Genomic DNA, 25,890 nt, shown 5'->3' on the forward strand with positions numbered 1-25,890 from the left:
GGTAGGGATGGCATAGCACATGCAGGAAGATGATCTGTTATGATATCTAAACATATCAATTAATTTATGTGGTCAAAGCATTATACAATTATCAATTTACTAACCACTAAGACAAAATTTCAACCAGACATAAATTCATTGTAAGTTTTGCTAAATCAGTGCATGCAAATGCTGCTTTATCTATGAATATAGTGTCAGTTTACAATAGCATCATGAATGTTGCTTTGAATTTGTTCCACATATCCCTTGAACCTCATATTTAGCACTACAAAAATGGTCATCACAACCCCTTCAAATAGGTGATGGACTTTCTGTAACCCTTAGTTGAAAGTTGTTAAAGCATAAGGCCATTAAATCCCTTAGTCCCAATTTTATTGTAAATGGACACCTTTGTCTTAGTTTCTAGGTAGACGCTAATTGAGAATTCACTTCAAAAATATTAGCCATTAATGATCTCCTGACTGCAGGCTTTTATTCACTAACTGAAGCACTTCATTCCCTGCTGAGGGCTTGGAGTGGTTGTCCCACCCAGTGCAGACTTCTGGGGTAAGATGCCATTCCAGATAAATATCTGAATGCAAGCCAGCTATCAAGACACAAAGCAGTCAATGCACATAGCAGACAATGTAAGTGACTTCAGTCTGGAGCATCCCAGTCCTAACAGTCCTATGGAAATGCTTAGGTGTGTCTGTGCTTTCAGTTTCCTTTCATTTTTGCTGTAATGGCCTTTGGGGACACTGGATACAAAAGCATTTCTGCCCCAGAACAAACCAACTCCTGGGGAGAGCAATTTGTTGGTTTTAGCACTGTCTGGTCTTAAATGGAGACTGAATGACAATAAATAAACCCAATAAACCACTGTAGAGTTCACACGTGATTCTGCAAAACCTAAAGGCTTTGTTTTGGGGGAAGGGGAATTGTCTGCCTCATTTGAAAAAAAATTATTTTATTCCCAAACAAAATGATATTTAACACTTTACCTGACTGCAATGAAGCATGTGGAAGCAGACAAATGATTCATCACACTGCTTCCCAGGAACATTGCAAAACCTTCTATTAACTTAATTGATCAAGTGAAAAATTACTTTTAATTGCTTATGTTGCTCCTGAGTGGAAGAACAGAAAATGCTGAATTGCCAGGTTGTGAATATGCAGTTTTAAAAGAATTTCAGAATATGATGTATGTTGCAGCATTTTTATGTCTGGACTTCGAGTTGATCTATACAGGGATGGTAAATTAGGCTGGTGTGCCATCAGAGATGTCACTCAGACCGTAACTCCTCTTTGCTGAACAATATATAGTGCTAGGCTTAAAGGGTGCTTTTTTTGTTGTTGTTTTGGGTTTTTTTTTCCCTATTAAGCTGTGTCAAAATTCCCCAGGCTTGGAAACAAATCCTTTTCAGAGCAGTGAAGTCAGTCACATCCTATTTGTGCTCCTGCTTTGTGTTGTTAAGGGCCTTCATGTCTAAACATGTATATTTTCATGTCTAATCCATTGCTGATGTTCATTTGAATCTTTTCAGGATTCCACACTCTCACTCTTGCTGTATTGTGCACTGAAAATATTCACCAGCTTTACTGGTAAAGCTAGACTTGAGTCACATGTATTCTTTTTCACATACTTGCTGTGACATACTTTACTGTGTACCTTACATTACTGTTGTTATATGAACTATTGATTGTTTGTATTTTAAATATTATCTCACTGATAGGTTAACAGGATAAAAACAAGTATACCTCCTAGTTATCAGGCATCCCATTAATAATATAGCAGGCCTCTTGTACACTTTAATATGCAATTATTTATTATAAGCTTGTTGATTACATCTTGAAGCTCGATATTTGTGAATAGACTGCATTCTCATGAAAGATGCTGGGTCAGTCACTGTGGCAAATGAAGTCCAAACTAGTGTGGTCCTCAGCTGTCTACCTAAGAGAGTTAAAAAGATAACTAAATTCGGTCTGCCAGGCTAGATGATTTACAGTCTTAAGCTCTGCCAGGGGAGGTTTAAGTTGGATATTAGGAAGAAATTTTTTACAGAGAGGGTAATCGGGCATTGGAATGGGCTGCCCAGGGAGGTGGTGGATTCACTGTCCCTGGAGGTTTTTAAGATGAGACTGGATGTGGCACTTAGTGCCATGGTCTAGTAACCACGGCAGTGTTGGATCAAGGGTTAGACTTGATGATCTCAGAGGTCTTTTCCAACCTGGTTAATTCTATGATTCTATGATTCTACGATCTTCAACCTCTCTGCTCAGGTCCCTAAGGGCCCAGCTGGCAGTGCTACTCTATCTATCCCAGAGCTATTAAGTTAAGCACAAACTGGCCATTCTACCAGGCTGTAGCTCACTGTGAAAATTCTTGATTGAATCAATGAGGTAAACTAATTAAAAAAATCACATGGTGCTGTTCCACCTTGCAGTAGGCATATGCCATTGAGTAACACTATTCCTATTACTCAGTTGTCACTTTCTGCTTTCCAAAAGATTTTCAATCTTTCCATCTCTTCTAACTGACCTAGAACTCAATTTAAAAAGCAGATGTCAAAAGAAATTATTTGGAGCAAAAGGATCAACTATCCAACTATTTTATCTTTCACTGACCAGTGGAGGCAGTTATCTACACTGATGTAACAGGCAGGCCTTGCACTTCCCTGATGTTTCTCTTCTGAGAGCTCTTCCCTCCATCCTGATGTGTCAGTGCTGACAGCCCTTAGATGTAAATTTTCATTCTATAGTGAATCTCTCTTTTCCTCCTCACAAACACAAGTCATGAGCAGATACAGAGAGAAGAAATTTTTGCTTTCAATTTCAGGGTCTGGCTCCTGCTCTCACACCTTCTCCATCTATCACATCAGCTTTGCACATGGGAATTTTCACTGTGGTCAGTGTTATTCCATAAGAGGAAAGCTGGACAAATTAGGTAAAATGTCAGGAGAAAAATGCGATTCAAATCATTAGTTGATGTTTTACTGCTCTGGTATCTAGTTCCAGGTACACTCTATGAGTGCTGTCCTTTGTATTAACCCTTATCACCACATTGCACAAAGCTAGATCTGTTCTGAGATGGATTCCTAATTTACAGAAATGCTGGGAAGCCACTTGTAGTAAACCAACAGAATCATTCAAACCCCAGGTGTCAGTGAAATTTCTGTCATCGTCTCCTATGATGCTTGCTGGGAATTCATGAGATGCAGATAAACACTTGATGATAGTTTAAAATCAAGTGCATGCTTGAGAAAATTATTATTTATAAAAATGAAAGAACTTTCTTTTCTATGTGCTGCCACTTTGAATGACCCAGAATTATTTACACTGCATTATTGGAAATATTACTGTAATCTTAACTGTGGATTGTGTCTCCATCCTTTTCTTCGTCTTCCATAATCACTGTTCGTTCTTCTTCTGTAAACAGCTTAGTGCCTTAAAAACAGAAGGATACACACAAAAAAAAATAAAAAAGAGGAAAAAAGGAGTTGATTTAGCATACTACTTCTTAGACAATACAAGGCTAAAAAGAATTTTTCAGTCCTCTCTTACTTCTTGATCCTAACATAGTTTTCCAATATCATGGGAGTTACTCCTCATTTATTTTCAGCACATCGATCTCCTGATATTTAGTGAACTAGAATTGAATCACTGCATTTTTAGCTAAAATTATTAATTAAGCACTTAATTAATTACTTAAAATTATTATTAAGCACTCTTAAATCCGGCATATTTTTCCTATATGTGAGAAAAGATACTCAAGTTTCATTTGGGAACCTGTTAAAAGGGTTTGAGGAGCTAAATAAGGGAAAGAGCTTGCCTGATTAAGTAAATGCTGTGATTAATCTTTGTGACTCAACTAGCTTATGTGAACGTGTATGTGTTTCCTCTAAGTATATAGCCATATTACTGAGATTTTTTCAAGTGCAGATGATAAAAGAGACAAAGGTTAGAACACCAACATAAGTGCCATCTCCACTGAAGTTATATAGTATCAGTAAATTGCAAAAGCTACTGAACAATGTGAAAACAGACTTGGGTTGTAGATTATACCTTCCACAAATCTCTGTCTCCCCTCCCTTTTGTTTCTTTTTCTCTCTTATACTTGAACTGGTAAGTCCACCCTATAGGGGTCTTGAGGTTCTTGTGTGATACCAAGATATCACAAATACTGAAAATGCTCTCTTCATTTAGAAAATAAATAAGAATGAAGTGAGAACAATGCATTAGGTACAAAATGTTCTTGAACTCTATTTTAACATATTGTGCTGGATTTGCCTGTTTCCAGTAAAAAACAAGTGACTTGTGTGATGAATTTTATGTCCACATTCCTTGGTGTAGATGTTGACATAGTCTACAAACAGGATGAGAGATATCATTGTGTTGAGACCAATGAAATCTCTCCCAAATTTGGTCTCCTAATGTTTGATATCAGGTGAGCTGTTCTGTCAAAGCAACCTGTTTTGCTTCTTTCTGCATCAAAAACTCTTTTACAGAGAAGGCTTTTAGTCTTGCCAAGGTCTGAAAATAGGGCAATACCACAGAGGTAGATTTTCTTTAACTTTAGAATCTTTTCAGGGGCGATGAATTATACTGCCCTTCATTTATATGCAGTTCTTGTGAACTAGCACTATGAAAGGCATAAATAAATGTTAATTTGAAACACAAAGGACTTTATTTGTTCAAGCAGTAATTGAGTAACCACCATTGTTAACTGCAATGAATGATGACATTTTATGGAGATGGATGTAAATGTGCCCCACGCAGACTAATATTCCTATAGACAACTTAGGCAAATATAGGCAACTTTTTTTTTTACTGTTGTCTTTGGGATTTGGGTTTTGTCTTTTAAGAGGGAGTGGAGGGTTTATGTTGTTGGTTTTTTTATATCATGGAGCATTTGAGGAACAAGGAAAACATAATTAAAACATGCTTAAAATGTGAAGCTAGAATGGATGATTTGAGGAGAGCTAACCTGCTTTTTGGGTAAAATCAGGAATAAGAGATCAGATATGTACACTAAATAAATGGATCATGTCCACTCTCTTATTTAAATGATGAAGTGATGAAGGAAAAATGTGTTTATGTAATTCTGATGGCCTAGTGGTAGCACATAAACTAGTCCTTTTAGCAGATGATAGAGACAGCTGAAAGGTAACACCCAGGCAGAGGTCTCAGCTCTAGTAGCACAGACGCTCACCACAATCAATAGCAAGATCATTACCAATTAATCACTTTGGTGACTGATGAACTCCAAAGGTTTCCAGTAGAGTTCATGATTCAGAGCTCAGAGGTGCATGTAGCCCAGAGATGCAGGTTATTAACTTTCCATGAACCACCCGCAATTGCAAGGACAAATCAGCCTTTTAATGCAAAACACTGGAAAGGATATACAAATGGCATGTCAAAGTTGTAGTTATTTCTGTAACACTGGGAAAGGATTTTTTCCTTTGATACAGTGCCACTGATCACTTGTGGAGAAAATGTGCTTTACTGAATGCAGTTCAGAAGTTCTGGGTGTGAACCAGAAGGATATGAGAAGGTCATTTGATTTGGGGAACATTTGTGAGTTAGTCTTTCTCTGTTTGCTGATTAAATAACAGTCTGCCTCTGTTTTCCCAGCTGTGTGTATTATGAAATGCAACTCATCCTGCAGATCTATTTTAAGGATCGGTAGGTTGTTCTGTTAATATCTGCCAAGGGATCTGACTAAAGAAATGAGAAGGTAAATACAATGTGGTCATAATTTCCCAACAGAACTTGCAACTACTTGCAATTTTTAGCTAGACACTAGAACCATAAAGGCTCACAGAGACATAAGAGTTTCTGTTAGGAAGCTCAAACATAGGCAGAAGAAGTCGGCTTAAATCAACTATTTGCCAGGTGCCCCCTAGATCTAAGCCACTCCTCCTAGGCTATAAATCAGAAAATCAACAAAATAGAACCTGTCTACAGACTGCCTGTGGACAACTCCTGCTGGAGAGGCAAGAGGTGACATTAAACTTCTGTGCTTCTCATGTTACCCAGAGGTTTTCGGTAGGATTGTGATGTTATCCTAAAGGAGCTACCTTAACTGGTTTTCTAGGGTATAAGAATGAATAAGGGTTTGAAACTGTGGTTTTGCTATTTACCTCTGATCTGATTCAGAAACCCTAAGCAGCCACATTTCAGGAACTGTCTTCCCATATTTAGGAATGTATTTATATTGTATCTCAAACCCACAGGCCTGAAGAGCTCTCAGAAATACTTCAGTTACTGGAATATATTGCTAAGTGTGGATGACAATAGAGTGTTCCAGAGCTGACTACAGGCTTAGATCAGATTCAAGTCATTTTCGCTTAGGTGAGACAGAAAAAAAGACCGCTGGAATTGTGATTCTATTTTGTGTTTTAGTCTAATCCCTTCAGAAAAGGTGTTGGCTGACTGAAGGCGAGCTGGCCACTGAAGGAGACTTCTGCTCATAGTTTATTGGTATGCACATGGCACAATGTTATATGTGCCACTTCAGTAGAGGTTTGAAGGCTGAATAGATTTAGAAGCCTAACCCTTGTAGAGGAGAATTCAGATAACTAATTTAGCAGCCCCTTTTCTGTACCTGCATTTCCCAATTGTATTGGGTGTTTGTAAGGTGTAAGACTGATTCTGCTTCTCGTTTTTACCACATACCATCTCGTAGACACACTGATTTTCATCACCCTTGAATGGGCATCTAGAAGTGGTTTGCAGAGGATATGAAGGGGAAATGTTAGAAATGGGGACAATCTTCATTAGCAGGTCACAAGAGAGGCCATGTAGCACTGAGAGTGCTGCTTAATGAAAATATTCCAATAACAGGGGGACAGGACAGAAAGGTCTGCCTATATTTGTTGAACACACATAGCCCTGCTGGGGCTTCTCACGTCTCCAAGTCTATGATTCAGATTTCATTTTGCATATCAGTTCCAAAGAGTTCAGTTTGTTTGTGCTCTGTCTGCTACCTGATGGAATAACTATGAAAGCAAGCAAGTGGACCAGCCTTCAACCACAATTTAGTCACTTTTTCATAGCAAGTCATGGAGCCATCACTGATGAATTTCAACAAGCAGAATGATGTATGTTGATATGTATCTTGAAAAGAAAATACGCATCCTTAGAATAGGAAGGGAATGAAATTGAAGCATTCAAACACATAAGTTAGTTTGCCCCTGATATGGGCACAAGTCTACCAATCACTGGAAAACAGACCCAAATACAGGATCTGAAAAAGCTTTACATGGAGAGGCAGCATCTAGCAGGCTGCTTTGAATCCAGGTTGCGTGCTGGAAGGTGGCTTCACGAGTAGGCAAGAAAGTGTCATTGGAGGTAGAATTGAAAACAACTGAAAATTGCATTAGTTTCTCTTATTTTCCCCATAACAAATGCACAGAGTTTGAATTTTGTCACACATTTGAAGGTCACCACTTTTTTTTCACCTTCCCTTCCTTTCGCTTCCCTTCCCTAGGAGCATCTTATGTAAGCGTGTATGTATTGCACGTTATGCCAGAAGCACAGAACTGTTTTTAAGGTGCTGTTAATGAGAAGTTCATCACAGCTTGATTTTCTCAGTGTGCATCAGGAACTGTGGAGTGAAGAGGAGGTTAATCAGTACAGCTTTGCTTTAGGTTGTTTGAGGCATTATAGTGCTGGTGACCTAAAAATTTACAGGTGCTGAGGTTTGAAAAGCAGGGCATTAGTTGGCCTGTCAGAAAAGTAGGATTACAGTTTGCAAAAGATAATCAAGTGACCAAATATCTTCTCTTACTTCCCTTCCTTTCTGTCCCCAGAGCATGAGCAGGGGATATGTAAAAGACTTTTCATGAGCCACCACTGTTATTAGACCAAAAAGGTCCCATTCATTAAGAGCAGCTAAGTATGCTGGGCAGAGAGCAACCTCCTCCCAGGCATTCCTCTGACACTAGCCACTTTTTGCTTCCTCTTTGGAGGACCCTTCACCCAGGTTTCTTACCCATTATCAAAGGTGGGATGTGTACTGCAGGTGTGTCTTTTCTCCTGGGCTTTTTCTGCTCCAGTTCAGTGATCTGAGAGACTGGACTCACTCTCTCTCTCTGTGGCTTCTCTGTGATACCATACCTTTTCAGCAGATTATCAGAAAAGTCTGAAAGTATGCCTGCAAGCAAGGAAAAAAAATAAAAATGCCACTTTAGCCTAGTTCACACTGAAGAAACTTACACCTGTGTAATTCTCCCAATGACTACTCTGATGTAAGGCTGCATGAGTGCATGATCTGCTGCGTGGCATACCTACCCTACTTTTCTTCCAAGTTAATTATAGGCTGTAGACAATAAAGCTATCAGGCCAGCTGGCTTCTGGTTGTATTAATGCACTAAACTGCAGCCCATCAGAAATCATGGTAAAGATTTCTATTTCAGAACCTTAGACATCTTGTCAAAGTAGCTTAATCACACAGATGCTCAAGCCTCTAGTTGGGAACAATGGGATTGCACAGAAATGGCTTATTTTATCTAGTGAAACAATGTTTTCTTTATGGTATGGTAGTTGCAGGCACAAAATGCAGCTCTTCAGCCTCTGAGCCACTCTTCCCTAAATGAGAATTGCTGATGGAAGATACATGTGAAAACTGAACAGAGTCAAATTCAATATCTGGATTACAAACACTGGAAAATCCCAGCTGCTTGTTTTTGACTTGATGAATTGTTGCATAAATACAGGGAACCATACAAGTAGTTACTGGCTAACTCTTTGTGGCAGGAGGGCCTACTCCGATAAGGCCTAGAATCCAATCAGAATGCATACAATGCAAGCTGTCATGCAAGCTGTGTGTGATAAGTTGCCGGTGGTGCCATGGTAATGTTTTTGGTATTCAAGTATGCTAAAACCAGCTGTGAGATCCTGGAGCTGAATCTGACTGAATTATTTATATGGGTTGGAACCAACTTGCTGTCAGTGTGTGTGTGCGCGTGTGGGAAAGGGTTGGGCCTAGACCTGCAGGAACATGGTAAGGCCTGCACATCAGGCCTGCTGAGGGCACAGGGCAGAGCTGGAAGGCAAGGCCTGCTGCTCATGCAGAGCACATGGCAGAGCTGAATGCCCTGCAGCCGGGCTGTCAGTCAAGTCCAACCTGCCTGGTAGCCCACTCACACCACACCCCTGCAGCCTGTGACTGACTACAGCACAACTCACTCTGGCCTGGAAGGCACTGACTGGATATCCTGCCTGGGAGGGAAAACTGAACTCTATAAATATACAAGACTCTATGCAGTCTCTTCTCTTCTTTCTTCTCCCTCTCCAGCCAGCACCATATGAATCATCTGATCTTGTTGGTAACCATTTTTTTCCTTTCCCATCTCTCCTTCTCTCTTTCTTCTCTCTTTCTTTACCGCTTTTAATCTGTTTTCTTTTGTTCCTTTCGTTGTCTTATGGATAACTTAAAACCAATGAACTGTGTTTTACTAAAGCTCGTATATGGATTGTTTTAGTGGGTGTTTCCTGTGGAATGGGTCTTTGTGCTGAATGATTTAGTGAAATGCTTTTTTCTTGGTTGTATTTTACTCCTGTAAAAACTTTTTTCCAAAATATCTTATTTTTCTCACTAAATTAAAAAGAATATCTCTTAGAGAAGAGTGTGTGACTCTTTCTCTGGATGCTAATTAGAGGTTATAATGAACCAAAAGGCTTTTAAAAAGTCTTAAATAAAAAATGTAACTGCTCTGGGCAGTTTATAGCATAATCTGGAGCGCAACACCAGCCTGGTTCACCAAACTTCAAACACAGATCCTGCTTTTTGAAGTTGGATATGACAGATAAAGTGGTATCTGGCCTGTAAATTTTTAACTAGCATTCAGTCACCTTATATTATAAAACTCTAGTTCCCTTTCATACAGTCAGGTTCTTCTAACATAACCCTTCTTGGGGTTTATGTGCAGACTCCTCTCTTGGGAGGAGAGACTGAGAGAAAGCGATCTCCCTACAAGCATTGGTATGGATGAGTTACATCAAATCTCTACGTAATAATTCTTTTTGCTAGCTTTAATAAAATTGCTTCAATAATTGATATAGTGCACTATCCTATCTTATACTATACTACTAGTAGTTTTACTGTTTATATTGTGTAGTAAATAATTTCGATTAAGATCTTTTGTCTGATCATTTGTAATAATAATAATTATTATTATAATTTTGCTAATCATTAAACCTGTGGGACAAAAGTGGTTCAATCACACCTTTGTAATTCCTTACATTTAAATTGTTGACATAATCTGCAGCTAATTGGATTCAGGTTCATTTAGACTCCTCTCTGAGAAGGAGTTTAGAAAGCAAGGCAGTCCTTTTTGCACCTTGTAACTCAGGGCACCTGAATGACTCTGCACCTACAAGAACACAACTCTCTCCCTGGAGAGCACAAGGAGTGCTTGTTAGCAGGGAGTGACAAACATTTATTCCCACTGCTGGTCTTGGAAGATCATCAGGTTTCACTGACAATCTCCTGCTTATTCTTCCCTTTCCCAGGTTGGCTCTCAAATGTCTGTAGATATGCCGCAACAGGAAGCATCCTACAAGGAGCTCCTTTTTTTGCTGTGGTGATTTCTGGGTTCCTGAAACACCCACCCTTTGCCAGAGTCCCCATAAGCATATGAGCCCTGTGATTTCTAGGAGGAAATCCTGCATGAAGCAGGAAATTGTGCAGGTGGCTTGTGTGCTTCTTTGGTCTACTGCCAGCCTGATCCCCGTTCAGCCTCTCTCTGAGCACTGGGTATTAGTTTCAAGAGAAAGTGCAGCGGCTGAGCTGGAACTATTTTGATTTTGGACCATATCAAATTGGGACATTGAGCATGGCTCAGCACATCATTTAACACATAAATGTAGCATCATTTAGCAGCAAGGCTACAAGCTCCAAGGGAGCATGTCTTCCAGAGCATACACCCACTCACTTTGGTATTCCCAGATCTGTGAGCAAACCCTTCAACTAACAGAGGATGCCTTTGAGGAAGTCAGACTCTGTTCACCTGCCTTCCGAGGTGCACATGCATGGAGCTCTGTTTCTGTCAGCATCCAAGGGGACATAACTGAATGAGAGGTCTATGGAGTTTGCTCAGATTCAGTTCCCACAGCTGAATTGGAATTTCAAAGTTGAGATTTATTGCTTACCTGTTAGAGGTGGTGGAGTGTGCAAAGCTGGTGTATCTTTTCTCCTTGGCTTTTTTTGCTCTTGTTCAGCGTTTTGGGAAGCTAGGATGGTTTTACCTTTTCTTGGGGTTTTTTTGAGGTCACAGCTCTTAATCAGCTGCTCTGAAAGATCTTCTGCAGGGAAAAGAATAATAGAAATTGAAACTAAGGGGAAATAATAAACCAGACAGTGAAAAGAAATGCTTTAATAATAGCGCTTTAATCCAAGTAAACTAAAATGCCCATGAAGAAACATCTTTTAAATACTTAGAAACTCATCAAAAGAGGCCTCTGTGCCATACTACATGGGAGTCAAGTGACTTAGGTGGTCCTTCTGTGTTGTAGGCAGTAGATATAAAACAAAGGGAGAGTTGTGGGCAGCTGTGTGTTTACATGGTAGAGGGAAGGCTGCATCATTGTGAGCAGAGGTTCCATGGCTACCCCTGTTTTATCCAGTGCTGACTGTGTGGACTGTGTCTTCAAGAGTTACAATGGCACTTTTATGAAAGTTCTACATGTGTGGGGTCAGCCTGAGGTACTGCTAAAATGAGCCAGTCAATATATTGTTCCCTTCAAGAGTTGCCTTTGTTTCAAGAGCTACTGAGCTTTTGATTTACATAACATTATACTGGATTTCTGGTTTTCCCCCAAAACAAGCCTTGACTCAGATGACTCAGAGAGTCAGCATGTCTTTTTCTACAAGAGACTGCATTTTTGGGTGCTTATGCAAGCTGAAAATATTGAAGGTAATCTGTTGTGGTGGTGCATCCTCCTCCCTCACCTCCTCTTCAGGCCTGCTCTTTGATCTCAGCAGCTTCTGAGAAGCCTTGGTTGAACCAGCTGAGCGGTGAAGTGCCCCTTAACTGTACCAGTTGGGTGGGGAAGCATCCCTGACCATACTGGGTGCTCTTGCATGGTAAAGGTAGGAACAATTCTGACCATACCAGGAACATCAGCTGCCCAACCAAGGTGAGGAACAAAGGATAAGTAGTTATTCGTGTTAGCCTTGATAAGTAATTTACCTGAATTGTAGCCCAAGTGAAATGGTACCATTGTTAGGAGACCTTGTGAAAAAAATGAATCATAGCCTGAGTGCAACAGTACTATTGTTACTGGATTTTTTGGGAAAAATTATCTTGTGACTCTATAAACAGCAGTGCTAAGTGAGGCCTCCCGGAGTTTGAGCTCTCCTGGAAAGCAGTGGGCTGCACCAGCAACTCCGTTTGAGTGGGATGCCTCTCGGAGCTCACAAACCCTCAGTTTTGCAATACTTGAAACATCGTCGCTGAAGACGAGGTCTAGGTGGATTCCATACACACACACTGCTTCAGGGCCAGCCCATGCCTGTTGAGAAATGCTAAGGGATTCGATATAAATATTTCACTGAGCTTAAAGGGAATTTTTGATAAGTACCTTTACACACATAGATATAGATGTGTATATTTCTTTCCCTGTGTACATGCAAGTGAATTGATTATGGTATGAATGTTGTTATTTTGAGTTTATAATTAACTCATTGTTATAATTGTAGCAAATCCTATTGAATCACTTCTTAAAATGTTAAATTAGTCAATGTTCAGGTGCTTTTGAACCCTTTTCTGGTATCCATATCCTCTGCACTCTAACCCTCTTGCATCCCCAGTCTCTGTGTAAATTATTCCAAACTGCTTCTAATCCAATTGACTTATGTATGCTTCATCTATGTAGTAAGTAATAGAATGAACCTTGCCATTTAACTCGCACTCTCATAAATTCATATTAAAGCCTGTATTTTGCTATGACTTTGACAGTGATTCTTTAAATGTTCTAACTACTCATTTGCGACACCTTTCATTATTATCATCACACAAACCAATGCTCTAAATTCTTAAAAGCTGCTTGTTTGCCTTCATCTGGGTTCCCCACACTCTTACCCAACCCCTGACTGCAGACTTGGATGCAAGCGCAACTTCATTCCAGGCTCTCCGAACACTATTTAAGACATGTTATGTCTGTGAGCCTGCAGATTGTAAAAATGGTGCCTGTGGCTAGAAATGCCATGTGACATGACAGAACTAGGATACCTTCCTTGCGGGACAAATAAACAAAATTTATAAAATTCTGCTTGCCTGTGGTGAGACACTTTTTTTGACAAGCAAGTGAAATTGCCTTTGTGTTTCATTATTGTCATCGCAAGGGTAACGATGAGCAAAGAGATTTTTGTTTCTGGGTAGCTAAATCTTCAGGGCAATTTTGCAAGATGGGAGTGAAATAATAGCATTTGAAGTAGAAGCAAAGACCATGAATATGCAAAAAGCACATCTGTCAAGTATGGAGTCTGGTATTCAGGAGAGTGGCAGAGCAAAGACGACTGGTATGCCTAGTGTAAAAAGTAGGTTCAAGAAAGGAAACAGATTGATGATGAAGGAGGAAACATTTTTTAGAAAGCTGCCCCAATGAAGTTAAATGGGATGCTTGAAATCTTTTACTCAAATTGCATATGGAAAATGTGTTTAGGTAAAGCTTAGCTATAGCCTAGCTTTCAGTTTACTGTGATATAAATGAAGAAACTGCTCTATGTTTTCTACTGGAAAAAGATCAATGACTCTTTTAGCTTTCTCCTGTTTAATTAATTTCACTCTAGAATTTCAGCTGATATTTATATGCAGGAAAAATGCTCTTTGCCTTTCCATCTGGCATCAGAAGTGTCAGCAGAAGGTGTAATTATCCGTTTTCATCAGGGCTCAGTTGTATCACTGGAGGGGAAAAGTGGACACTGGACAGGACTTTATGATGTCAAGGCAACACCTCTCATTAGTGTAATGACATCATCTAATAACACTTACCTAAATGGTTACACTGTGAATCTCGCTTATCCAGTCTGTCATCTGGCATATCAAGTGGCTGAACACATTCTGTTGACATCATTGAAATAGGCTTTTCTCCTCCTTCGAAGATACTACACACACACAGACACACACAAAAAAACCCAAAACAAACAAACGAACAAAACCACAAACAAAACCAAAACCAAACCAAACCAAAAAACCACAAACCAAAACAACAAAAAAAGCACAACCATATTGGTGTTATGTATCCACTTGCCAGCCAGATCATGATGAGCTCTTGTCTTCCAGCTGCCCTCTGTCATGCAGTCTGCTGGCCTGATTTCAATCACCCATGCTGAGATGCACCCTTGCTGTAAGCAACCCACAATAGCACGGGTTGGCTCTACAGAAGAATACTGACTTTGATCATACAGAAAGTGCTATCTTATAGACGTAGTAAATTACTAGGGTTTTTTCTGGTTTTTCTAGTTTTCTTCTCCATTTTTTCTCAAATATAAACTAAGGATCATATTTGGTGTTTATTATATGATCCAACTTTAATTAAGAACTGTTGAGTTAGTCTTATAAGTATGGCTCCTCTAAGAGACCTTGAAGACCCTGAAGATCCAAGTGTAAGGGCTGCCTCAGAAAGATGACCAGTGTACACAGACCCCAGAGCCAGCATGAAGTAGACTTCCTCATCACTTTGGTAAGAGCACGGAAACCCATTTCACTAGGCTGTTCATTTGTCCATGCTCTGTAAGTCTCAGTAGATTGCTGTTTTGGCTGGTTTACCCCTCTTTACGCATAGCTGCAGTCGGTGTTGAAGCCCATCCTCCTACCTGAGCTTCCCCAGCACCTCCCCCAAGCTGAGAGTTGGTCCTGGACTCACTAACTCTGGGCTGCCACAGATGCCATCACAGAGAGAAGAAAATTAGACCATTTTTCACTGCTGATTGTTTCTAGGTTGCTTAGCAGAAACCCATCAGAATGACAAAAGCAATGTTAAAGGAAGAAGACCTTCAACCTGAAGGCACAGTCCAAGTGATCTTGGTGTCTCTCTTCATCCAGCAACAGTTGTGCTAGTTTCTTATGCACAACCTCTATTGTCCATTTTCAGGGAATAAGAGCAGACTGTGACTTCCTTGTAAGGAGGAGAAAGGCAATGAGGAAGAGAAAAAAACACAGGAGACAATAAGAATAGTGGATGAAAGACAGGTTGAATTGGGAAAATGAATGAAGGGGAGGTGGAGAAGGAAAGGCAAATAAAAGAAAAGTGAAAACAAAGGCAGCTGGAGAAAAGCAGTGAAAAGGATGATGGGAAAATAGGAGACTGAACTGTGGGACTTTATTTTTATCTTGCTGGAGGTAAAGAAATTACCTTACTGTTTCTCTGTAAATTGCAGTGGTTATTTGTCAACAAGAAACAGAACAGTAGGAGAATTAACCTCATTTTTATGACTGCATCTATATAAAGAACAATTAATTCTTATAAGCAAAATCCAGTCACATAAATATTTGCAAAAGAAAGTATGAAATGTTGCACTGAGCTAATTCTTCAGGGGATGGAAAAACATATCTTAAATGCCAGTGACTTCAAAGTAAATGGAGTAACACTGCCTAGCAGCATAAAATTTTACTCAACTCATGTACATGTGGGATTAACTCCCTTACATTTTAGTATTTAAAATTTACAAAAATTTGTAACATTCTACAAATTCTTAAAACCTTACTGAATCAGGCCTGTATAAAGGGTTTGACCTCTGGATGTTCACGGTAGAACTGTCCCCATCCAGCCTCACATATTTACTAAAGTATTATACCACCTGAAGACTTCATTTGCACTTACAGGAAGAAAAATCTCCCACTTGAGAAGACCCTAAATAAAGAAGTCTTTGAATAAACCTTAGCATGGTACGGTTGCTCTGTTTCTCCACTGTATAAACAATAACTATGGCTTAAAATGAAGCAGACATAATTTTATTTAAAACAAAAATTTATAATCTGACCAAATGAAGGTGCACACTGCATTTTGTGATTTGAGGGAGTTTTATTTTTCAATGCCATTTGATTTTATTGAATTTGATAGGGCACACTGGCTAAATATTATGATTGTAGTGAATATGTTCTTTTCTGAAGGATACTCTGTTTACAAGGTTTCCAGTAAAATCAGGGGTACCATTTCAGACACTATGGACTTTTTTTCTGAAGAGGCCTTGAGGAAAAAAGGCTGAGGATAGGTAGCAAAATTTAAACATATAATTGGTAATAAATTATATTGACTGGAAATGTTTTATAAAATATGGTTAATTTTGGTTAGATTTCATTAAGTTGTTTAATGAATTATTTCACCTAATAAAAATTAAGCTTTGTAAAGAGACTTGATATTGGATTGGTATATGCAGATTATGAGAAAATTGCACCATTGTTTTTTCTTAATATAGTAGTTTGAAAAATATTATTCTAAAATACAATTCTTAGATCTATGTTCATATATTCATGGTCACACATGCCAAGCCCTTGGCATCTTCAGTGCTTTAAAATACTGCTTTACAGCCTAACTTCTGACACTTCCCTTCCTTTTTTTTTCTTTTGTAAGTTTGCCCTTCAGCCAGCATTGCCTTGCTTACAAAAGTGTTTACACACTGCACATTATGGCAGTCTGTGTGACAAAAGAATAAAAAGAGACAAATTACCAAAATATATCATGAGTTTTGGCATCTTGGGTGTATATGCATTGGGTACAATGTGTGGACCTGTGAGTGCTGTTACATCCTCACAGCTGTTACATCACACACAGAGCTCTCCTTCAAAGGAAGGTTGCTGTATGTGAGCATTGCAATAGTACTTTTCCAAACCATTAAAATATATTCCTGTAACTAAGGAAACGCATTCCTCAGTAACATTTTACATGTGAAGGTAGCCTGCTATGGGGACTGTATGTCCCCATTGAATTGAAGCTTGTTCTCAATTTTCATGTGTTAAGTGCAACACTTTTCCTAGCAGCCTTCACACTAGCACAGTTTGCACTCTCTGCTGCCATCAGTCACCTTGGTAGCTAATGCTTGCTATTTATATGATGAACTAAGGTGTTTTTTTCTTGCACTTTGTTATATCTCTTGACATAATGATGCACAATCATCTTTTATGCATTTATAATGGTTACAGTGGAGCTCTAAATCACATTCAACAGAAGATACTTCCTCAAATGCTATAGATCTTTCCATATGAATTAGGATTCAATGGTCATTTAGCCTGAGACTTTGGTACAATGCAGGTAGGCTGTACCACACCCCTGCAAAGATATAGGACTAAAGGAGTTGCCTTGAGCCTCTTATTTCTGGGAAAAAATAGAGCTGATTGAGACACCTGAAATACTTTCCTAAGAGTTGAGAGAAACTCTAGTTTTGCCTATATGGTTTTTTATTGCCCCTTGTTAAAATTTTTGGCATTCTATAGGATTGGCTCTAGTTACAGACAGAGGAGGACAATGAATGATAAGTCAAACTGAAAAGTGCAGGTATGACTAAAAGCTTCTTCAGCCTCATGTAAATGAACTTTCATGCTGAATCACTGTTGTATAACAGTGGGACTCCGTTGGGCACACATTCGTGTAAGACATGGTGATTCAGATGAAAAATATCTGAACTTTTCACCTTCTGGATGTCAGCTTTGGATTTTTAGATAGCTTAAAGTGCATTCTATTTTTTTTCAAAATTCTCAGTTGCTGTACATGCTTGATTAAAGTGCCCAAATAAAGCTATCCTATCACACACTAACATAGTCTTAAAATACACAAAGGCTTGCAAATAATATGATTCTTTTCTTTGCTAAAATTGTGGGTTTCCATAAAAAAGGGCACCAATGCAACCAGTTCCAGGCTTCAATTATGTAAAAATATGTTGCTGGAGACAGACAAAGGACCTGGTTTTGGTCTAGTATTTTAATGCACGGTTGGTTTAATGTAGATATTTGTTTCACAAGTAATCAGCCTAGAGCTTAGGAAATACTCAGTAAAGCTACTTACATATTTCTACTAAAATGATGTAAATCTTTCAAGGCCATCTGATACTGTGACATTTAAACCAACTTATGATGAAATCTCATGAGAAAAATCTACCTTGTAAGATAGAAAACTAAAGCTTTCAGAACAAAACTAGACTTTTCATTTGATCCTGAACTAGGTATGGAAATGGCTTGGGGGAAAGTTAAATCTCCATTTCTTGTCTTCTCTTAGGGTTTTAATGGTTCTAGGTGCTACATGAAAATTAGGTACCTAGGGATAGTTCTATCTAGTCTCAAGGGACAATGCAGTTCTCAAATGAGTCATCAATAGGTGATCATTCTTATCTATAAAATGGAGAAATGAAGTTCTGATATGCAATTCTTATGAAAGTTTACAGGGGCTATGTGGGCATCGATGTCAATACTCCTCACCATTGTATAGTAAGGCTCAAGGTATGCTGAATACTTAGAATTTCTGAACCGACCCTTTGTAAGGTATCCACAAACTGTGCTTCTGAAGACTTCAGTAGACCATGTGGTGTTGTATGTGAATTTTTTTCTTCTTGTTTGGAGGAGTGTTTTGTTTCCACAATTGACAAAATCCCCAAGAAAAGCATGTGCTAGTTTCCAAGACATGCACAATTATTAAAGAAACCATTGGCATGTTGACAAGGATGCTACATAAATAAAAGTACTCTTGAGACGATCCTTGTTGGGTAGCAGCAGGCAATCTGAATTTAATAAGTATATTTTGGTAGTTGGTAATACACATTGCCACAAAAGCCTGTGTGACACTATGTACATATCTTCTGAAGCCACAGCAATTTGTAAGAACATATTTTGCCATGAGCTGAGAGAAGAAGAGGCAGAAAGAGAGGCAACTGGGGCCCTGGAGTGGGACAGCGTGCACACATGCTTGTCCACATTCCCATAGGCAGGACCTGACCTTGCTGCTGCTGGTGTACCCTATACTTGGAAATGAGAGTAAGTAGGAATATCTTACAGGGTGCTTCTCCATGCAGACACGAGACAGAGGCTGTACTGCAATAGTTACAGTCCAGCTTTGACCAAAAGCAGCATATTGCTGTCGTGCCCAAAGACCTGCTCTGGCATCAGGGTTTGCTCTTTAAGACTGGTACCTCTTCTCCCATCACATGCACATTTTACGGTTTCCTAAAATCAGGTTTTGATTATTAAAATATTTTAAATTGGTTTGTCCCTTTCTGTCTGGTTACAATGAGCACATGAGCAAAGAGGGTCAGGCAGGCTCCCAACATCCTTCCCTGCTCTTCTGTTGCCTCCCTAAACCTCTGTGGGAGGCAAAGACAGACCTGTCCTTCCTTCTATAGCATGTCCTTTGCAGAGGGCCCTATAGTGCAAGTAGGTTCCTTATTTGCATTAAGTCATTTACAAATGCATAAAGAAGGGATAAGATACTATCCCCTGGATGTAGCCATCTCACACCCACCTTCCCAACACAGAAATCACACGAAACAGCTCAGTGGCCAAGGGGGATTGGTACAACACCAGGCTACATTTGGCTTCTTACACCTTCACTCAGCAGGCAGACTTGGCACCTTTATCAGCAAATATGCACCTCATACCCCTTCCTATCCTAGCCCAATTGCAACTGCTTCCTGGCAAGTCATAAATAAAGCAAGACAACCAGTCTACTGCAGTCAGAGTAGAAAACAGATGTCCTAAAAGTAGAAAGTCTGGATGTTCTTGTGTTGCATTCCAAACTTTTCGTTACAAGTTTTACCATATGTTTAATGTTACCCTATTGGAGTGATGCCTTCGTGGGCACAGAAGACAGCTTTATGCTAATACACAGAGTTTCTTCTTCAGTTATTTAGGCACTAGGCTGCTCTCTCCAGGTATTCTTTTCAGATTAGTCTGACTTTTACTTTTCTAAAGCATATTTAATTCTTCTTCGCAAACACTTAGATATTGGAAAGCTGGATCTGAGTGCCTTCTTCCACCCCAAAACTTTGCTACTACTAATAACACAGATACAGAAATACCACAGAATTTTCTGGGAGCAGTTTCTTCTCACAGAGAGTGTGCTCCTGGGCACTATTTCAAAAGCCTTGGCTGGGCAGCGAACTGATTCCCAATACCACCCATAAACATGTAAAATAAATAAAAATAACAACAGCTGAACTTTTGATTGACTAAAAAATTGTGATATACATTTGCACAGGTTCTGGTCACAAAGTTTTTGCCTTTGGAAATAATAAAAAATACAAAGTCTTCCTTAATTATTTCCTTAAAGTACCAATTAACCCCTTGCACATGCCAACCTTAGTAGTGGGATAAGAAGTCCTGATACCAATTCCCACTCTGCTGGATTGTATTATCTGCCTGTGAACTGTCCCTGCAGTTAAAGTTAGTTGAAGCAGTTTTCTCTTAAGTACTCTCCCTGCCATGACCCCATCCATGCATTCCAGCCTCAATGCAGTCACACCTCAGTTTTCTCCAAATGGGACCGTCCCAAGCCCACTCCCTGCAGAGTGGGACCCTTTTTGCTAGTCCCCAGAGCCCCAGAGGTGACAAGGCAATTTGCCATGCTGGTGGTGACTGCTAAAAAAAAAAAAAAAAAAAAAAAAGAGAGAGAGATTAAAATCAGGAAACCAACCAAGCCAACCAGCCGAGAGAGAAGCATGCAAGTGTGTGACTGAAGTACTTACAAAGCAGTGTGAGGTGGTGAGGAAGGTGCAGTTTGGCGTCGAGGCTCGCTGGAGGGGCTGGGGCTGCAGCTGACGCTCTTGCCTGTCTTATCTAGGGAGCAGTAGCAGCCGTCGCTATGGCAACGCCATGCTCAGGCGTCCTCTGGGAGGCTGGGGAACAGCATCACCAGTCCCTGACCCACCAGTGGATTCTAATCCTGTTTCCTTCCTCTTCCACGAGTTGCAGAGGCCGAAGGAGAGGAATCAGAATGCAGGGGAGACGGGCATCGCCTCAAGGCTGAGGCACCGTTCCTGCCAGATGACCAAGAGCCACAAATGCTGGTGCTCTCAAAGAAGTAGGGGAGGATTGAAAAGCTTTGGCACAGAGAGCCAAAAGGTGAGCTGTAGCTGCCGTGTCTAGAGGCACAAAGAAAATGACAAGGGGAGGGAGCAAGACTGATGACGTCAGGAACCCAGGGGAGAGCTGAGGGTAAAAGTGCAACGTGTCCAGGAGCAGCACCATAAGCATGAAAACTGATGGACAGTCTCTCCAGCACTGAGTTTCAGCAATGACTGCAGTGTTTGTGTATATATCTGGCCACAACTGGTTATACAAGCATGGTATTTATGGGGCCAGGCAAGCAGTTTTCCATGGCTGCCAGTTGTTTGCCAGTAGAGACCAATCTCTCCTATACCTTTGGATGGAGCTGTTGTTTCAACTGAAAGAAAAATATACGAACATACCTGACATTAGAAAAACTCTGAAAGAAATACTCTACTCAGTGGTGGGAATTGCCCTTCTCTTAGTATTCATTTGCAACAAAAATGCTTTTGTCTAGGCCTTTTTATTAAAACATCTTTAAAAACTGTGATTACTCACAGTTGAGGTTGTCTTCTCTTTTCCCCCACTCAGCAGCTGCAATTCAAAAGCACCAGTGTGCATAGCATACTTTAAATTAGTCAAGGTTCCTTTCATAAATAGCATATTGTACAGAAGGCCAAAGGGACAAAGTGCTAATTGCCAGCCCTGCAAACTGTGCAACACCCTTGGATCCTTTATGTATCATATGCAGTTCTGCAAAATGCCAAGCATGTTAAATGCTCTAAAGGCACCACCTGAAAGAACTGTGAGTTTTCCCCATCAATGCCTGGGAGAGAAAAGCACATTCATTACTCTACAGAGTGTAAATCACCTGTGTTTAGGTGAATCAACGTCCAATCTTCAAGCTCATAAATGCACTCTTGAAAAAATTAAGCATAGGCTCCTAAGATTTTTTTTGAGTCAAGATTAAGATTTCTAACTGAAAAGAAATCAAACAAACAAACAAAAGCAAAATAAAAAACAACACCCCCCCTTCGAACTCCTCCAAACCATACGACCCCCAAAATTGATTTTTATGATTTCCTCATCTCCATCATTGCCAAGACCACTCTTTAGTAGTGAATTTTAAATAAAAACCCTTTATTTTCCATTGAAATGCCTCTTACTTAGAAACACAGGTTATGCCATATTTTTCTATGCACTGAGAAAAATCAGAATGAGATGACTGAATAGTAGGCTCATGAAACACAGTGCTCAAATCAGAAATACCTTTTTGAAACTCAGCTCAAGACTGCCTTTTTATTGTCCTGATTGAAAAAGTGAGTCATTCATTTATAGCATTAAAGAATTCCCTGAGGGTGAGGAAATAATTTCCTGTTCTAGCCATCAGATCCCAAGGTTGCTTTGGGAATATTACAGGATAGGTTTACTCAAAAGGAAAGCAGACTATCACACTCAGCAAGATTACGTATCCAGCCCTGGTCATCCCTTAGATTTGTTAGCCACCACCTGATGCCATGAAGCATTTAACTACAGCAGCATATTTATCCCAGTCTTTACAGAATGGCTGTTGCATTACCAGTGTGATGGAGGATTTACTCTCAAACCTGATCTTTTAAATGCTTACAGTTGTTGTCCTGCTTTTAAGAGGGTTGGGACTTCTACCAGCTTTCTAATCCTTCCTGCTCAGTTATTTCACAATAATAGTTGGAAAATAGTCTGAGTTCATAAAAAATCTGCACTTTAATCCTCTTTCTATGTACATGAGTATTCCCATCTTGGGAGAAGTAGTTCTTGGGAAACTACTCCTGTAGTTAAAGACAAGAACATATCTAAAAGTTTCCAGGCCAGTGCTTTAGAAGACAAGTGGTGCAGCTTTGACAGATAGTAAAGTAGGAGAAGATCTAACAAAAAACATAAATGCAACACATACACACACACACACACACACACACACACATGTACCTACATGCATGCATGTTTGTATAACTATTACCTTCCTATGTGTTTGTTATTGGTCATGGATGTGGGGCAGAACAGCTGATGCTGCCTGCAGAGGTGATATGGTTTGAAGCTGGCTCCCTGCCAAGTCTCCAAACCTTACCACAAGAAGTCCCCCCCCAAAACCTCAGGGAGAAGGGGGAAAAAAAACTCAAGAGAACCGAAACGAGAAAGAGACAGCTAAAGCAATATATATAAATATATTTACACTTATGTTACAGCTATATGCGATTGAAATATATATACAATTTCACAAGGAAAAGGGAAAGGGAAGGGGGAAGGGAAAAAAGGAACAAAACCAAAATAAAATATATGTATATCCCGATCAGCGGCCCAAGATCTAGCAACTAAAAGAATTAGCAAAAGACTATGTTACTAGTCTCCTTGGGACAACAGAAAGTCACGCTGGAATGACTGTCGGCAACCCCTGTCTCCCAAGGTCGGCAAGGCCTTACCAGGCCTCACTCTCCAATACGACAGACTCAACAGCAGGGAAACCCGCACCTCCAAGCTGCCAGAAGGAAAGAGAGCGAAGGCCTTTCCTCCTTTCTTCTTATAGCCTGGCTTACGTAAAAATTGTAGGGAATACTGGGTAAATCTGGGCCCTTCCTTGGTTACAAACTGGTCACCAAGGAAGGCCTAGACTAAAATACCACAAGAGGCAAGGATGAGTCTGCTGGGAAGGAGGTGAAATTGTGCTGCAAAGAAGAGAAACGAGACACTGGAGATGACGAGGTAAGTCATATCACAGTACCTTCCCACACAAAACTCTCTCTAAAGAGGTGAAGGTGAGCATGATTATCAGTATCACTCTCTCTAAAGAGGTGAAGGTGAGCATGATTATCAGTACCATGAAGGCCTGTTGCCTTAAAAATGATGTAGTTGTATCCTCTGTATGTTCCATATCTTCTTCAGAAGACCATGAAAATCTATAAAACTAATATACAATCAAAGACACTTGTACCATTTTAGGTCTGTGGGGTTTCGTATTCAACTGTTTACATTAAGGTTTTTTCAGATTTTGCTTTCAACCCTGACACTACTTTCAGATGAAATAAGAACTGCGGATAAGATGGAAGTGAAGGGTGATTTCACTTTTATAGATCTTAGGCGTCTGAGAACTGTTAATGATTTCTCCTCAGGTCACTTCTCTATTGAGTAAGGTGTGGTTACATCCAAGATAATATGTAGCAAGGGATCATGGGAGTTGTAGTTTTCCAAGCTCTCACACATGCTCAAACAATACTTGATTGTCATTGGTTGGAACACCTAAGTGTTTTGAAATAAACCTCAGTTCTGCTCTAGCACTGGTTCATGTCTGAGCGGGGTTCATACCTTAAACAACACCTCAAATGGCGCCCGAACAGGGACTACAGCAGGTTACTGGGAACCAGGAGCAGCAAGCTCTGGGGAAGCTGTCTGGAGGTGTCCATATCGCCAAAATCAAAAGGAAGAAAAGGAAGAATTCAGTGCACTGGGTTACCTCTGCAAAAAAGGGACAAAAAGGACAAAAAGAGGACAACAGAGCTTCAGCACACAGAGGTAACCAAAACACTTTGGCGAATATGGGAGGGTGGTTTACCCATCAGGAGGGAATTACTCCAGAAATCAAACAAACAGATGAAACTATCACTTGATTTTTACAAGAACAGAACATAAACATAGAAGAAAGCAAGTTATGGGACTTATTATATTGGATTTCTTTGCATGAACCTGCATTACCTCTAACTGGACCTTACCAAATATCATCTTGGAGGAAAATAGGGAACAAGCTCATTGAAAAAGCCATGGAAGGACATTATGATAGTTTTAAATGTGCACTACAGAAAGGCAAATGCAATCGGGAAAATAGACTCTTCCCCCCCTCACTCCTTTCCCCTCAACCCCCCCCTTTAATCCCAGCCCCCCCACCAACCGCGTGGCATGGGGGATGCCCTTGAGGGGGGACAGTGCAGCAGCAGCGTGTGGTGTAGAAAGGCATGGCACTGGATTTGCGACACAGCCATATGCTGCGTTCGCCACGCCCCCCCCACGCCTGCAGCCGGCGGCAGTGGGGCTGCTGCCGACCGGAGACACCATGGAGCGGTGTGCTGAGTGGCGTGGGGCTGCTGGGGCGGCTTCGGCGGCTGTGCAGCCAGCTGTGCCAAAGTTTGCTGGGACCGCCGCTCCTACCAAGTTTGCAGCAGAGCTGCTCACATCTGTGCCACCCCACCTGGGCTTGGGGGGTGGTGGTGCAGGCTCAGCGACTGGGCTTTCGGCTGGGCATGCTGGCCGGGCGTGCCAGCCGGGCGACAGCATGGCCGGTGGGCGGTTTTGTAGTGGAGCCACCCACGGCCATGCTGCCTGCCCTTGGAGCTGCAGCGGCAGGAGCTGCTGGCTTTGCGGGGACCGACCGCCGCGCTCCATGTGCCGGCACCACCAACCCCGCGGCGGTGTTTGCAGCAGGCACAGAGCCAGGATGAGCCGGAGCTGGGGTGGTGGCAGCAGGGGGGGGACGCTGGCTTTATACCAGCGCCCACGGCTGCAGAGACCGTGCCGTATAGAGCACCAAGCGGTGCTGCTGGAGCCGCTGTTCTGGTGGCCCCAGACACGCTGTTACCGACTGTGGAGGCAGGGGCACAGCACGCAGGTGGCTACCATGGCAGCAGGGGAGGCATGTTAGTTTCACCACGTTGTGCGGCAGCTCCAACCCCAGGACCATCATGAGGCGACCCCGTGGCAGGGAGGGCGCAGCTGCCTTGCTCCTGTGGCAGTGCGGAGGTGGGGGTGCCTCTCTAGCCCGTGGCGGTTGCACGGTCAACATACGGAAGGAGAGTGGCAATGGAGGCACCGCCATGTTGCCCCTGCCGCACGGCGGAAGTGAAGCCTTCATTTCCAACGCCGCTCCCAGGTTCAGGCATTTCTCCGGAGGGGGGGGATGACTATGACGAGCAAA

General features: G+C 41.0%; 1 protein-coding gene across 4 annotated transcripts; it reads right to left on the reverse strand.

Moving 5' to 3' along the window:
• Window positions 1-1,782: 1,782 nt before the first annotated feature.
• PPP1R17 (protein phosphatase 1 regulatory subunit 17) lies at window positions 1,783-21,045 on the reverse strand. Of its 4 annotated transcripts, XM_032690690.1 has the most exons (6): window positions 20,654-21,045; window positions 13,977-14,089; window positions 11,134-11,286; window positions 7,973-8,134; window positions 3,349-3,423; window positions 1,783-1,930 (listed from the first exon to the last, which is right to left on the reverse strand). In XM_032690690.1, the coding sequence occupies exons 2-6, from the start codon at window positions 14,056-14,058 to the stop codon at window positions 1,800-1,802; spliced, it is 603 nt and encodes a 200-aa protein (XP_032546581.1). In that variant the 5' UTR covers window positions 14,059-14,089; window positions 20,654-21,045; the 3' UTR covers window positions 1,783-1,799. The 4 variants fall into 4 exon arrangements, with proteins under 4 accessions (XP_032546581.1, XP_032546601.1, XP_032546596.1 ...); XM_032690710.1 differs by lacking the exon at window positions 20,654-21,045 and having other exon boundaries at window positions 13,977-14,142; XM_032690705.1 differs by lacking the exons at window positions 7,973-8,134; window positions 20,654-21,045 and having other exon boundaries at window positions 13,977-14,136.
• Between the last annotated feature and the right edge of the window lie 4,845 nt (window positions 21,046-25,890).

Source organism: Chiroxiphia lanceolata, chromosome 1, assembly GCF_009829145.1.
Source record: "Chiroxiphia lanceolata isolate bChiLan1 chromosome 1, bChiLan1.pri, whole genome shotgun sequence".
In the NCBI taxonomy this organism is placed as follows: Eukaryota; Metazoa; Chordata; class Aves; order Passeriformes; family Pipridae; genus Chiroxiphia; species Chiroxiphia lanceolata.

Coding starts and splice junctions, on each gene's coding strand:
- PPP1R17 (XM_032690690.1), bottom strand. CDS start 14,058: ATGATGTCAACAGAATGTGTTCAGCCACTTGATATGCCAGATGACAGA. Junction 8,135..11,133: donor CACTCCACCACCTCTAACAG/GTAAGCAATAAA, acceptor CCTTGCTTGCAG/GCATACTTTCAGACTTTTCT. Junction 1,931..3,348: donor GGATGGAGACACAATCCACA/GTTAAGATTACA, acceptor TAACTCTCTTAG/GTAGACAGCTGAGGACCACA.